This window comes from Sapajus apella, unplaced genomic scaffold, assembly GCF_009761245.1.
Source record: "Sapajus apella isolate SASKATOON/1434 unplaced genomic scaffold, GSC_monkey_1.0 scaffold1, whole genome shotgun sequence".
Taxonomy (NCBI): domain Eukaryota; kingdom Metazoa; phylum Chordata; class Mammalia; order Primates; family Cebidae; genus Sapajus; species Sapajus apella.
The window spans coordinates 587900-602499 of NW_022436941.1; the positions used below are offsets into that span (position 1 = coordinate 587900).

Here is a 14600-nt window from a genome sequence, read left to right on the forward strand (position 1 = left end):
TGTTATTTGAAAATACTAGATTTAATAGAAAATATCACATTGTAAACAAATCCATTGATCCATGAACTTAAAACAGAATGACAGCACAATCACGTAGAAAAGCTAAAGACAAAACACGGGTACCAAACGTAGCCCTTAGGCCTGAGCCAGGCTCTCAAAGGTCTTTCCCAGAAGCAGAGGCAGCGGTAGCTTCAAATAGGCACAAAAACAGCAAGGAGGAGGCAGCATCCACTCCATGAAGACCTAAGAGAATGAAAGGAAGCCAGGGCAACAGGCCACCTTGGGATCCAGGGAGAAGGATAGATGGGCAAAAGATCAGACCACACCATGTGAATCTGAGCAGAACTATTTTAAGTGGGGAAACAATACTAGAAGCATTTGGTGTGTTTTCCCGGCACTCACTTCCTAGGGAAGCCTGAGAGTGGGACACTCAGGAGTTGTGACTAAACTCACACTTAAGCCGCCTGCCCAGACAGTCCCCTTGGCTGAACACAACACTGAAATTGTGGCAGTGTCTGTTGCCCCAGTGGACCGCCTGTCTACTAATGAGCATATAAAACAGGAGCCACAGTGAGGCCTTTCACGAAAACAGGGCTCTGGGGGGAAAAGGGCTTCCACCTTCTTCCTTTTGGTGCTGAAGAGTCCCTGGGGGAGAGAAGTTTGATGTGGCTGGGCCCCTTGAAGCTCTGGGTTTATCAGTAGAAGCCACCTCTTTGGCCCCACCTACCCAAATCCTCCCCCAAGTACTCCAGTTCAGAGAAGAGCTGTGAAACTGGAAAACAACTAGAGGAAGGAAGGAAGGGGTCGTTTTCTTTCCATTACACTTTTTACGGACCAGAGAGACTGCTTCCTTGCACTTTAGATATTGAGAGTTTGTGCCTTAACCTGGAACAATGGTTCTCAACCAAGGAGCAGGCCTGTGCAAGAGGGACTCTCCAGACTCTTCAAAGAGGTTGTGTCCAATATACACAAGCCCCTAATTCCCTCCCACTTGAAAATCAGTGCATGTAAGGAGAGAAATTCCTGACAGGAGTGTGTCGTACATGTGAACCATTGCTGAAGCAGAACAAAAAGCTTAAAACTCCCAACCTGGATTTGGCAAACATCAAAATGATGGAATACATTTTTCAGAGATTTTTTTTTTCTGATTAAGTTACAAACAAATCATTCTCCCTATAGCTAAACTCCATGACTAGGCTCCCAGCCTCATAGCCAAGAACAATAAGTTCACCCACTTATCTGGAGTAACCATGCTAGATTAAAGAAATAGAATTCTTTCTTCTAAAGACAATTTCCAGAAAGACCTGCCTTTCCCTACGGGTATCTGACACTCGGTCCCAGCACAGGCTAATCACTGTATGGTTTCTTAGAAGATTGGCTTTTCTCAGTTTCTTTCTCTTTGATACTGTACAAGGGGTCCACCAACTTGTTATGAACAAGCATTAAACCTACAAAAAATTAAAAACAAAAAGTAGTTAATTCAGGCAGTGGCAAGAGTTCCTCTATCAATCATAACATCCAGGAGCTCTCAAATTTTGTCTTAGAGCTGACACGTCTCTCTTTTCTCTATGATAAATGATAAACACCCTAAAAGTATGAAAAGAGTTATTCACAGTGAGTGCTATATTCATGGAACTTTTATAAATTCAATCACTATGGGAGTTGACTATTTAATGGTTAGTCTTTTCAGCAAAGAACAAATTACTAATTGACCTGCTTGTGTAAAGGAGGATATTCATGTTTGCCTAAAGCAGCATGCATCCTTTTAAAGTAAAAGAAGGGCCGGGCATGGTGGCTCATGCCTGTAATCCCAGTACTTTGGTAGGCCTAGGCGGGTGGATCACCTGAGGTCAGGAGTTGGAGACCAGCCTGGGCTACATGGCAAAACCACGTATCTACTAAAAATATAAAAATTAGCCAGGTATGGTGGTGGGCACCTGTAATCCCAGCTACTTGGGAGGCTGAGGCAAGGAGAATCACTTGAACCTGGGGGGTGGAGGTTGCACTGAGCCGAGATCACACCACTGCATTCCAGCCCGAACGACAGAACAAGACCCTGTCTCAAAAAAATAAAGTAAAAGAAAGGAAGATCCTCCTGATAATTCAGTGCCTCACCTAGAGGGGAATGGCTGTATAAGATTTGAAAAGAGAAAACCTGAGGCTCACTGACACTGCGAGGTCACCACATAGTCCTTGGACCACACGCTACGTTTTCTTTCCTCCTTCTCAGAGCAAACAGATCTCCAGAAATGGATCTTTGCAGTCACAGGAGGAAGAGAAATGACTGTGTAGTGTGATGCAGTCAGGTTTGATATTTATTAAGATTACAATTGTCAATTAAAATGACCAGAGGCTCAAAGCTGGATCTCCTTCTCACTCTTAGCACACCCTGAGCTTGACCACCTGCTCCTGGACCCACACCTCCCTCACCTTTGAAATACTTGACAGTCTTCACTTTCAGCTCCAAGGTGGCATCCTCGTCACACACAAACACAGTGCGGGGATGCTGCTGGAAGGCAGACACGGTCCACATATGGTTCACTCCCTCCTCGATGGCCTTGTACAGAGCAAATGCCTTGTGAGCACCTGTGATGAGGATCATCACCTGGGGATCAGAAAACAAGTCCATGATGGAGGGGAGCAGTCCATATACCCCAGGTAGTTGTAAGGATGATAGTTTTTCATATCACATTGTAAGTGGTTACCACGCAACATACTTTTGCTCAGTGATCCCTGTGCTTTATCAAACAACCCGAGGCAGGCAGCATCATTATCCCCATGTTATATGGTAAGAAAATGGAGCCCCAGGGCGTTAAGTAACTTGGCCAGGGTCATTTATGACCCCAAAGTCCATGTTCCTGACCACCACATGACAGTGCCTCTAGGTATCTTTGATGATGACTGTGAAGGTGCCCTGCAAACAGACATGCCATGCCCAGGCCTGTTACCTCATCAGCTGGGTAACTTTCCGCAAACACAGTTTGTGAAAGAGGGCTGCCAACCTGCACCATCAGCAAGGGCACTTTGCAAGCAATGATGGGAGTTATCTGTGGGGCCTCTAAGGCTGAATCCCAGAAAGGCTGCCCCATAATCTGGTCACTTTCAGTTCACAGCATTAAACCTATGAACTAATGTGACTTGGGGTGATGGTTTTGTTTATACATAATAAAACAAAGGCACAGTCTCCACTTAACAGTTAAAATATCAAGAATGTAAATGATCTTAAAGAACTCAGCTCTATTCAAGGGCAGGAAAAGAGAAAAAAACCCTCAATTCTATAGATTTCCTTTCATTTTAATTCACATGTGCCACAGAGTTGTGAACAGGATTTGCTGTTCACTCCTTAAAAGATTAGAATGCAGAAGCATAGAGGGAATGTGACTATTTCTTCTCGACCCTTCAGCAACCCAGAACTCTTTTTAGAAAAAAGAATTTCCTGATTTTCAGCCCCAGGCCCTTTCCCACATCAAGATGCCCTCACAATAAGGACGGCCCTCAACCCATTTCCAAGCTGCAAGGCCAAAAACAGCAAGTAAACATCTAAACCCCATGTACTGATTGAAGTTACCTAAAAGAAATCTGGGTGCCATCACTCATTTCACAAAAGTTCACTTTAAATGGATTTTTTCACTGATTTAGATGCTTGTTTATTGACTTGGGCAAAGAAATGTAAATCTAACCTGTCTTAGCTGCTTCCTACTGAATACACGTCAGAAAGGAAGAGAAAATGCTTCTAAAGTTCTCATGAAAGTAAGGAAATTAGAACCACAAAAAATTCAAATTCAAATGATAGCCAATTTTTTAGGGGAAAAACTAAATTCAGCTTAAAACACTTACATTTTAATCACACATCCCACATTTATTAATCTCTGAGCATGGGCCTAGAAGCACAGGCATCCCTGGTGTCCAAACAGTGACCTCTACCAACTACAAGGAACCAGGAACCCCCTTTCTCCACACCTGGTCAGGTACAAAATTCATACTCCAACATTAGGGATGCTGGCTTCCTCTCTGCCTGTGAAAAGCATGAAAGGGGCCCGAGGCCAGAGAGCCTGGTGTCCCAGGCAGTCAGCTAAAGGCACCAAAAAAGTGCTCAAGGGATTCACTTCACACTGGGAATAATGATGTCTTCCAAAGAGGCAAGAGGAACAGTGAGTAACAGGGCAGCAAGGATTTTAGCCTTATTTATCATGTCTTCATCTTTAATATGTAGGTGGTACCAGTATAGTTAAGATTAACAAGAGAAAGACAAGTCCACCCCAGTGCAAGGCTGGTGGGGCCCTTGCACCCTTACCTCTCTAGCATCCATGACAGTGCCCACCCCCACCGTCAAGGCCATGGTGGGCACCTTGGCGAGTTCTCCATCAAAGAACCTGGCGTTGGCCAGGATGGTGTCCATGGCCAGCGTCTTCACACGGGTCCTGGACACCAGACTGGAGCCTGGCTCGTTGAAGGCAATGTGTCCATCAGGGCCGATGCCTACAGGGAGAGAGCCAGCGCAGCCCTGTGAGTCCCAGGGATCCGAGATTTCAAGCATGGACAATCTCTCCTTCCCTAACTAGGGTCTGAAAAAAAACCATTGAAAACTGTGTCACCTTTCTCATTTGCAGCCCTGGGCAGGTACACCTTAAACATGTGATCTGTCCCCCTCCCTACCATTTCTTTCTCTTTGCCGTACTGTCTCAGAGGAGACCCTCCCCACCATTTCTATCTGAAGCACACACAGACGTTGTTAACTTGCTATCAACCTCAAAAAGCTGAGGAAGAAGCACTCCAAACAGCTTCTGCCTCCCCAGATTTTTAGAAAAGTGTACCTTCTCCGTCTCTTCTGCCTATAGTTAGAGTGTCCTGCTTCTGGGATAGAGGGTACAGTGAATAAAACACCAGAGAACCCGGATAGGTTCTAGTATCTCAGAGAATGAGAGCTCCTGCCCCCTTCCTCCCCACTCTTCTAGATAAGAGTAATCTCTAGAGCAATAAAAGGCAGTTCAATGTTACCCCTCATGGGTAACTCCAGAGGTGGCAACAAATGGACACACAGAAGGGCAGCCCAGAGGAGGAACCAGGGCACAAATTGGAGAGGCAGACACCCACTCCTGCCTGCAGACCTTGAGTGAGTCACCTAACTTCTCTGGGGTTCAACTGGCTATCTATAGGGGCTGTACGGAGCCTCTGGAACTACGTGAGTTTGTGATGTTAAATGTTTAGATAAGTTCCAGGACTGATCCATAAAACCTAAGACTGGGGAGTAGACAGAAACTCAGAGTCCAGACTCAAACCTCTCAGTTTACAGACAAGGCATCAAGCTGCAGAAAGAGATCCCCAAGAAAACACAGTTCCTGAGTAACTGAGCCAGGCAGGGCGCATTTCTCCCACCTCTGTCTCTACAGTCACCAGCACACCCAGAGGAAGCTGTCTGGTGACAGGCATGGTGTCTTGTCCTTCTTCCCACGAGTCTGGCCCTGGACATGTGTGCTACAGGGTGTCAAGCTCACCTCCAACAAATAGCTCGATCCCGCCTGCAGCCTTGATCTTCTCTTCAAAGGCATCACATTCTGCCTGTAGGTCGACTGCATTCCCATCCAGAATGTGGGTGTTTTCTGGGTGGATGTCAATGTGCTTGAAGAAGTTGTTCCACATGAAGGAGTGGTAACTCTCTGGGTGGTCTCGAGGAAGGCCTGTCGGGCCATGGGACGCTCAGTCAAGCCTAGGCCAAGCCAAAGCCCCCCTCCTAAGGAGGATGCCAGGACACCATACTGACCTATAGAGATACTCCCAGGGTTCTGCCCATCTGGGAGCCTTGGGCACCAGCCTTCTGACCCCTAGCCACTCGGGACAGGCTGAGCCAGTATCCGTAAGTGTCTACCCACCCAGTGCCACCATCTGTGGCCACAGGGCTGGGCCAGAGTAACTGCACACCAGAGGCCTGGGAAATCCCCACATTCTGATCTGCTTTTCATAAGGCAATGACCATAGACTAGAGGCTGGGGACACTCTGGCCACCTGGGGTAGGGCTGGGCGCATCTTAGAAAGCAAGCAAGCACACCCCTCACCCTGTGCCTCTCACCCCACCATCCACTCCCAGTTCCACCCGCTCAGCCTGAATAAATTCCAGCTTGAACACCAGGTGGTTAGAGAGAACTATCTCCGGGCTTCCCCCAAATCAACTTTTTTTTAGCCAGGAAAAAAAAAATGTTTAATGTTAAGCATTAAGAATATGTCAAATCAGCCTTAAAAAGGAAGGAAGTTTTGACACATGCCACAACAATGGATGAAGCTTGTGGACTTTATGCTAGGTGAAAGAAGCCAGTCAAAAAGGCAAATACTTTATGATTCCAGTTATATACTCTAGTGTGATTCTAGAGTAGTCGGATTCATAGAAACAGACATTAAAATGGTGGTTTCCGGTGGCTGGTGAAGGGGGAAATGGGAAGTTGTTGTTTCACGGGTATAGAGCCTGGGTTTTACAAGACGAAGAGTTCTGGAAATTGGTTGCACAATAATGTGAATGGACTTAACACTACTGAACTGTACACAGAAAGGTGGTTTAGATGGTAAATGTCATGTTACATGTATTTTACCACAATTTTTTTTTTTTGAGACAGAGTCTTGCTTTGTTGCCCAGGTTGGAGTGCAGTGGCGCGATATCGGCTCACTGTAACCTCTGCCTCCCAGGCTCAAGCCATTCTCCTGCCTCAGCCTCCTAAGTAGATGAGACTACAGGCACGTGCCACCATGCTCTGCTAGTTTTTGTATTTTTAGTAGACACGGGGTTTCACCATGTTGGTCAGACTGGTCTCAAACTCCTGAGCTCATGATCCGCCCGCCTTTGCCTCTCAAAGTGGCACAATTTTTTTTTTTAAAGGATGTTTAAAGTGAAGCTATTACAAAATGAGTCGGGGAAGGCGAAGTGATAGAAGACCAAGAATATAGCTTTTCAGCAGCAGGAAGGACACCAATCTCAGGTCCCCTCCAAGTATACCTGGTAGAAAGGTGAGCTGGAGGCTGCACACTGGAGAGAACGCCCAGACACAAATCCCAGGGGAAACACCCCAGCCGGGATCCCCCTTGCAATCATTTGTTCCAGAAAGAAATGGCATGGAGTTGGGGAGCCGGCAGAGAAGGAGATACCCTAATATTTATTAAGTATTTGTTATGTATAAGAAACTTCCACATCTATTATAATATCATTTAATGCTGACAACCCGTGAGGTCAGCTTTATTAGCCCCATTTTATAGCTGAGTAAACCAAGAGATTTAAGTATTGATAATTGAGCCTATCACCAAATGTCACTGGCTCCCTGATTCCTCTTCAGGGCTGGGCCAATGAGAGGAGCATCATGAGTCTCCTAGAATCAGGAAAGATCCTTGAAACAGAAAGACTCACCCACATACTCATCCATGTTGAAGGTCTTCACATACTTAAAGGACAGGTCCCCATTCTTATAGTATTCAATCAGCTTCTTGTAGCAGCCAAGTGGGGTACTCCCTGCAAGAGAGGCCACAGCCATGAAAGCCCCTCGCACCCCCAGTCTGGTATACAGGAATGAATCAGGGCTGCTTACAGGGAGACTCTGTTAGATCTGAAGTCCTACCCACTACTCCAATCCAAACTGCCATCCATCCATTAATTGCTTGTTTAATGCCTATTTCACCACTAGACTGTAAGCTCCAGGAGGGCAGGGCTGTGTCTGCCTTGATCACTGCTGAATCCCCAGTGCCCAGCACACTGATGACTGAAATCACTCTGATCTGTACCTGAGTAAATGTCAGACTTAATTACTGACATGATACTCCCTAAACAAGTACTATGTGCAAGGCACAGGGCCATGTGATAAGGACACAGGGAGCAAAAGACAGTAGCTACTCTAAAAGAACTCACTGCTTAGGAGTAGAACACAAAGAAGGAACATCAGTTGTAATGGGGTAAAGCACAGGCTCACCCAGTGCTTCAGCATTCAAGGAAGACTTCCCTGAGGAGCAGTGAAGCCCTAGTTGACTCTCATTAAAAAGTCAATGTCATGGCTGGGTGCGGTGGCTCACACCTGTAATCCCAACACTTTGGGAGGCTGAGGCGAGTGGATCACTTGAGGTCAGAAGTTCAAGACCAGCCTGGACAACATAGTGAAACCCGGTCTCTACTAAAAATACAAAAACTAGCTGGGCATGGTGGCATACGCCTGTAATCCCAGCTACTCCTTGGGAGGCTGAGGCACAAAAATCACTTGAACCTGGAAGGCGGAGGTTGCAGTGAGCTGAGATCGCACCATTGCACTCCAGCCTGGGCAACAGAGCCAGATTCCATCTCGAGAAAAAAAAAAGTCAATGTCATAAAAACACACACATAATAAAAGGCAGGAAGACACTGTATATTAAAAGACTAAAGATGTATGAACCCTGACTGGACACTGGATTAAATTTTTAAAAACCAACCTATAAAAGATAAATGTGGACAACTGAGAAAAAATTGTGAACATAGTTTGCATATGAGATGATGGCCCGATTTTTCATTTTCTCAGGTATGATGGTGTCATGGTGTAGGAGAATGTCCGTGTTGTCAGGATTTATGTGCTGAAGGATTTAGAAAGAAGTATCGGGATGTCTGGAACTTACTTTCACGTGGTTCAGAAAAAAACCCTGTGTGTGTGTAGATAAAGAACAAGGGCCAGAGAAAGGTCAAAGTAAATGTGGCAAAATGGGAACTGGTGAATGTAGGTGAATGGTATTGACCTGTTTTTACAACTTTTTTGAATATTTGAAATTTTGCAAAATAAAAAGATGAAAAGAAAAAAAAATCTAGATCACGTCATGTCACTCCTCTTTTCAAAACCCAATAGCTTCTCATTTCACTCTCAGCAACACCAGACCTTCAAAGGCTCCACAGAACCTGGCCCCCGGCTGACAGCCTCCCTGCCACCAACACTGCAGAGCCCCAGCCCCGCTGACACACTCCCTATCCTTTCCTGCTTCATGTTTCTCCTTTCCTCTTTTCACCATCTAGCAGGCTCTGTATTTTGCTGATTGTTTATCTGTCTTTCCCATTATAATTTAAGCTTCAGAAGGCAGAAGTTTATATCCTTTTTGTTCATTGCTATATCCTCACAATCTAGAAGAGCTTTGCACACAGAGGGTATTCAATAAATACCTGCTGAGTGAATGGCAGCTCTCCAGAGCCCACCCAAAATAATCTGTTGGTCCATGTGACTAGGCCGTAGCTATGCCTGAGCCACGTGGCTTCCCCTTTCCTGCCATTTTCCAAACCTCTAGCCTTCCCAACAATTTTCTGAGCTTTCCAATATCTAGCCAATAAACTCCTTTTCTGCTTAATTTAGCTGGAGTTGGTTTCTGTGGATTCCAACCAGAACCCTGACAGGTGCCACATCTAACAGAAGGAATGTTCCAAGGAACCCGTGTGGAAATGCTGTCCTGCTGGTTCCCGAAGGACAGGCAGGGAGAGGCCAGGTCTTGGAGGGCCTTGAATGCCACTTGAAGAGCTTGGATCTGACTCTGCAATGAGGGAACTAAGGAACAGTTTCAGAAGGCCAGACTCTGACCCATACAGAGGTTGAGTCTCCCCACAGTCAGGAGACAGGATGTTAGCACAGCCTCCAGAGGGCCTGAGACATTGGTGGTTTCACAGGCACAGATGGATACCACTCCCACAAACCTCCAGTGCAGAGCTCAGCAAGCTTTGGTCCACAGGTCAAATCTAGCCTGCGGCCTCCTTATATATATATATATATATAAACTTTTTTTTTTTTTTTTTTTTTTTTTTGGACAGAGTCTTTCTCTGTCACCCAAGCTGGAGTGCAGTGGGCACGATCTCCGCTCACTGCAGCCTCCACCTCCCAGGTTCAAGGGATTCTCCTGCCTCAGCCTTCCTAGTAGCTGGGATAACAGGTACACGCCACCATGGCTGGCTAGTTTTCGCACTTTTAGTAGAGATGGGGCTTCACCATGTTGGTCAGGCCAAACTTCAGTGTCCATAAAGTTTTATTGACATACAACCATACTCATTCATTTATATGTTGTCTTTTCTTTTTTTGAGACAGGGTCTCACTCTGTCAACAAGGTTGGAGTACTGTGACACAATCATGGCTCACTGCAGCTTCAATCTACCGGCTCAAGCAATCCTCCTACGTCAGCCTCCCAAGTAGCTGGGACTACAGGTGAGCACCACCACACCAGGCTAATTATAGCTGCTTTCAAACAACAAAAGAGTTAAGTAGTTGCAACAGAGTCTGTATGGCTAGTGAAGTCTAAAGTATTTACTATTGGCCATTTACAGAAAAAGTTTGGATTGCAAGGAAGACCAAAAAAAAAAAAGAAGTCTGAAGATCCCCCTCCAACACAAACACACACACACACACACACACACACAGTCTCTCCCTCTCTCTCTAAAGGATGCGTCATTTAGGAACACTAGGGCAAACCCACCCATCGTTGAAAGAAATAATCAGGACATTTGTCTTGAGGAGCTGGGGTCAAAATATCTTTCTGAAAAAGCCACATGTTGATTTTTTCCAAAAGAAATCAGGGCTGTTTTTTACTTAGGACCTGTGTTTAATTAAGCCTTACAGAAAATTATCTAAGTGACTATCTTCTCAATTCTCCCAAGGATGGTACTTAGCTAGTACCCCTCTAGATGCAGAGAAGAGAAATTAATTCATTACATAAGATGAATGCCTTAGGGTATCAGACTTAATTCTATTAAGAAACCCTGGTAAACAAGGCTGACTTAGGATGTAGCCTAAAAATCAAGTTCTTCCTGCCTAACCAAGATCGTTTCTGCTCCAGGATTCTGCAGGAAAAGGCAGCGACTAAACCAACTCATAAGAGAAGCTGGGTCCTTTGTAAATGGAAGGGGCAGGGAGGTGCTCTCTCAGCACCAGTACCCCAGAGGCCCCATGAAGTCCCTTGGCTGAGTGAGCCTATGTACCTGGCCCCTGTTGCCTACTCTCTCCACCCCATCCACGGCACCCCCTCCATCCAAGAACACACCAGTGGGGAGCCCCAGGGTGAAATACTTCTCTGGCCCTGGGTTAAACTGGATGATGCGGTTCCTGATGTATTTAGCTGCCCACTCGCTGGCCTGAGAATAGTGGTCCAGGATGATGAGCTTCATATTGTCCTGCAGCGGGGGCAAGGGGATGACAGAAAGGAATCAATGGGAAGGGGCAGAGAAAGGGACAGAGGTGTCAGGAGAAGCCTTTCTCACCCAGCAACAATCCTGACTTTCTATTCCCAGAACTAAGAGGCTGGGCCAGGCGCCTCCACCACCCACAACCCACCAGGAGGCGCTACTGGGGGCAGACCTAGGTTCTAATCTCAGCTCCTTCACTTACCAACTGCAGGACCTCGGTCAAAGGACCTAAGTTCTCTCTGAGACGTTTCCTCCTATGTAAAAATGGGGACAACAGTACCTACTTCACAGATTTCACGACGAGGAATATGAAATGAGAGAATGCATGTAAATCACCTAGTATTTTTTTTTTTTTTTTTTTTCCCCCCCCCGGCGGAGTTTCTCTCTTGTTACCCAGGCTGGAGTGCAATGGCGCGATCTCGGCTCACCGCAACCTCCGCCTCCTGGGTTCAGGCAATTCTCCTGCCTCAGCCTCCTGAGTAGATGGGATTACAGGCATGCACCACCATGCCCAGCTAATTTTTTGTAGTTTCAGTAGAGACGGGGTTTCACCATGTTGACCAGGATGGTCTCGATCTCTTGACCTCGTGATCCACCCGCCTCGGCCTCCCAAAGTGCTGGGATTACAGGCTTGAGCCACCGCGCCCGGCTATTCACCTAGTATTTACTATGTTGGCTGTTACCATCCAGACAGATGCTCGGCTCGGCAGCCCCGCCTCCCCAACCGCTGCGGGTACGGGAGCGGGATACGCTACCCCTCCCCGCCCCTACCCCGCGACTCTTCCTCTAGAAGTAGCGAGGTCACGGGATCGATCGTGCTGGGCCACTAGAGCCGGTGGGGCAATGAGCTCTGCCTGGGGAGCTGCGTGGTGTCTCAGGACGAGTGGAAGGGTGTTCCCACTGGCCCGGCTTGCTTTGCCAACCTCTCTGGGTCCTCAGTTTCCCCCAAGCACAAGAGGGAAAAGGTAATCGCTCCGAAGGAGGACGTTTTGCTCCCCCAGCACTGCGGTCAGTGGGAGTGGGGAGGCATTAGGCGAAGGTAGCCCGTGCGGCCGTCGGTGGGGTACAGCGTGTCCCTCACCCCGATTACGACCCCATCGCCCCTCCAATCCCGCCTGGAAAATGGGTGAGACAGGCTCCCCGGGGTCCCGGGTGCCGGAGGGCTGGGGCAGCGCTCCGCGCTTCCGCCCGCGAGGAAGGTCCCCGCCAGCCCCGCTCCCCACTTACGCGGACGCCTCCCGCGACGGCTGCAGCGACTGCGCCGGCGGCCCAGCCCCGCGCGGGTCACGTGGCGGCGGGTCACGCGGCGCCGCGCGCGCCGCCTGCCGGGCTGACTCAGCGGGGCCGCAGCTGCCGGGACTGACTCTGCCCAGTGAGGGGCCCCGGCCACTGCAGTCCCACCTCGGCCCCTGGACCCGGCTGGCCCTGGAACAGACCCTAAAAAAACACACTTTCCCTTGGGAGGCCGGGGTTCGAGCCTGTGTGTGTGTGCGTGTGAGTGTGTGTGTGCAAGAAGAGGGACAATTGGGGGGTGCCGGGTTGCCCCCAGGACAGCCCCCTGGACCTTGGGGCTGGGGCCAGGGATTTTTAGTGCAGGGGTTGAGCTGGGGCAGGCAAAGCAGAATCGCTTCCTCAGCCTCCCAGGATTGGGCCTGGCTCTGCCTTCAGTTTCTTATTTGTTTAGATGCTATTTACCCAGGTATTAAAACTTTTGTTTAAAATACAGTTGGACTTTTTTTTTTTTTTTTTTTTTGAGACAGAGTCTCGCTCTTGTTACCCAGGCTGGAGTACAATGGCCCGATCTCAGCTCACCGCAACCTCCGCCTCCTGGGTTCAGGCAATTCTCCTGCCTCAGCCTCCTGAGTAGCTGGGATTACAGGCACGTGCCACCATGCCCAGCTAATTTTTTGTATTTTTAGTAGAGACGGGGTTTCACCATGTTGACCAGGATGGTCTCGATCTCTTGACCTCGTGATCCACCCGCCTCGGCCTCCCAAAGTGCTGGGATTACAGGCTTGAGCCACCGCGCCCGGCTTGTTGGACTTTTTAAGGTCCTTTTTTTAAAGATCAAACTTGGCAGCATTATATGATGGAGAAAAAGGCAGGCCCCTGGTTTCCCCAACGCCCCACACCAAGATAACCATTGCTTATAGTTTAGAGTACATTCTGAATTGCTTTCTATGAATATGCTTACACTGTTGTTTTACATAAATGGGAACACATACATATGAGGCTTGTATATACCGAGGGTCAGATATTTCACCTGCATTATTTCACTTAATCCTTATTCAACTCCAGTGAAGTAGGTTTGCCATTACTTTTTTACTTGGCCAGAGGCGCAAGTGGTTTCCCTGAGACTTCAATTCAGAGGGATCTGTCCAAATCCCAAATCCATGCTTTTCACCACGAGCAGGCACTGCCTCCCAGCCGATATGACTGGATTTGGGACGCTTCTGTATCAGAACAAGAGATTTATCTTATTCTTTCCAGTCAATATTAGAGTTCTCCAGACTTCTAGGGACACTTGGGAACTTTCCATGCAGCAGCTGGAGGAAGGACTTGAGTGCTGGTCATCAGTAACACCTTCCATTATGTAGGGTTTTGCAAGAGCTTCGTGCCCATTCGTTCATAGAATCCTGCCCAATCGTCAGATGTGATTACTGCCATTTTATTGATGTGGAAACTGGGGCTCAGAGGAGTACAGAGACTTGTGATTTATGACCTCACAGTCTGACATCTGGACTTTGGTCAGTGCTAGAGAGCAGTGGCAAGGCCTCCTGAATCAGCCTAGTTTTTCTCCAGCAGCAAAAGGCCAAAGGAATCCTGGCTTCATGCCCACAGTGACAGGGTCTTCCTCAGTCAGCTGGGTGGCCACGTTCTGCAATTCTGCTGAATCTGCTCACTGTGGACAGCCCCAGGCACTCACCCAGCCCTTGGGCCCAGCTGTAGCTCCAGACCAGCTTACTAGGGGCAGGCTTCATCTGGTGAGACCCTGATGAGACCAGAGGTAGTGGAGCTGATACCTTTACAGTGTGGGGGACTTGCTCTTTGCCTCAGTGTTATTTTGGTTTTGTGTCTTTTTCCAAATCCTGAGAGCGTGTGAATGGCTCAGTGTTGGTGTCGTTTTGGTTTGTTTTTAAAGAGTCAGAATTTTTTATTTTTATTTTTTGAGAAGGAGTCTCGCTCTGTTGCCCATGCTGGAGTACAGTGGTGTGATCCCTGCTCACTGCAACCTCTGCCTCCCCAGTTCAAGTGATTCTTCTGCCTCTACCTCCCAAGTAGGTGGGACTACAGGCACCCACCACCACGCCCAGCTAATTTTTGTATTTTTAGTAGAGGTGGGTTTCACCATGTTAGCCAGGCTAGTTGTGATCTCCTGACCGCAAGCGATCCATCTGCCTTGGCCTCCCAAAGTGCTGAGGCATGAGCCACCGTGCTTGGCCAGAAATGTTGTCTC

General features: G+C 47.8%; 2 protein-coding genes and 1 long non-coding RNA gene across 7 annotated transcripts in view; 2 read left to right on the plus strand and 1 right to left on the minus strand.

The window, feature by feature from the left end:
* RNF14 (ring finger protein 14) overlaps positions 1 to 6313 on the plus strand; it is a 37981-nt gene extending 31668 nt beyond the window's left edge. Inside the window, exon 10 of the transcript XR_004257468.1 lies at positions 4956 to 6313. The gene's annotated coding sequence lies outside the window, so the exon portion shown is untranslated. The remainder of the gene's footprint in view (positions 1 to 4955) is intronic.
* GNPDA1 (glucosamine-6-phosphate deaminase 1) lies at positions 1 to 12459 on the minus strand. Of its 5 annotated transcripts, none has more exons than XM_032240515.1 (8): positions 12371 to 12396; positions 11346 to 11426; positions 11002 to 11131; positions 7388 to 7489; positions 5496 to 5678; positions 4295 to 4479; positions 2431 to 2605; positions 1 to 1448 (listed from the first exon to the last, which is right to left on the minus strand). In XM_032240515.1, the coding sequence occupies exons 3-8, from the start codon at positions 11123 to 11125 to the stop codon at positions 1348 to 1350; spliced, it is 870 nt and encodes a 289-aa protein (XP_032096406.1). In that variant the 5' UTR covers positions 11126 to 11131; positions 11346 to 11426; positions 12371 to 12396; the 3' UTR covers positions 1 to 1347. The 5 variants fall into 5 exon arrangements, with proteins under 5 accessions (XP_032096406.1, XP_032096375.1, XP_032096311.1 ...); XM_032240484.1 differs by lacking the exon at positions 12371 to 12396 and adding an exon at positions 11801 to 12280 and having other exon boundaries at positions 11346 to 11479; XM_032240420.1 differs by lacking the exon at positions 11346 to 11426 and having other exon boundaries at positions 12371 to 12459.
* The window catches only part of LOC116525184, a 22939-nt gene continuing 18472 nt past the window's right edge, over positions 10134 to 14600 (plus strand). The window contains exon 1 of the long non-coding RNA XR_004257623.1: positions 10134 to 10169. This is a non-coding gene — a long non-coding RNA (uncharacterized LOC116525184). The remainder of the gene's footprint in view (positions 10170 to 14600) is intronic.

What these genes read in the sequence shown, in the direction of transcription:
- GNPDA1 (XM_032240420.1), bottom strand. Translation starts at nt 11,125, where the DNA reads ATGAAGCTCATCATCCTGGACCACTATTCTCAGGCCAGCGAGTGGGCA. An exon ending in CACCCTGGGGCTCCCCACTG is followed by an intron (nt 7,490 to 11,001) that starts GTGTGTTCTTGG and finishes CCTCTCTTGCAG; the next exon opens with GGAGTACCCCACTTGGCTGC. An exon ending in CAACATGGATGAGTATGTGG is followed by an intron (nt 5,679 to 7,387) that starts GTGAGTCTTTCT and finishes ATGGCCCGACAG; the next exon opens with GCCTTCCTCGAGACCACCCA.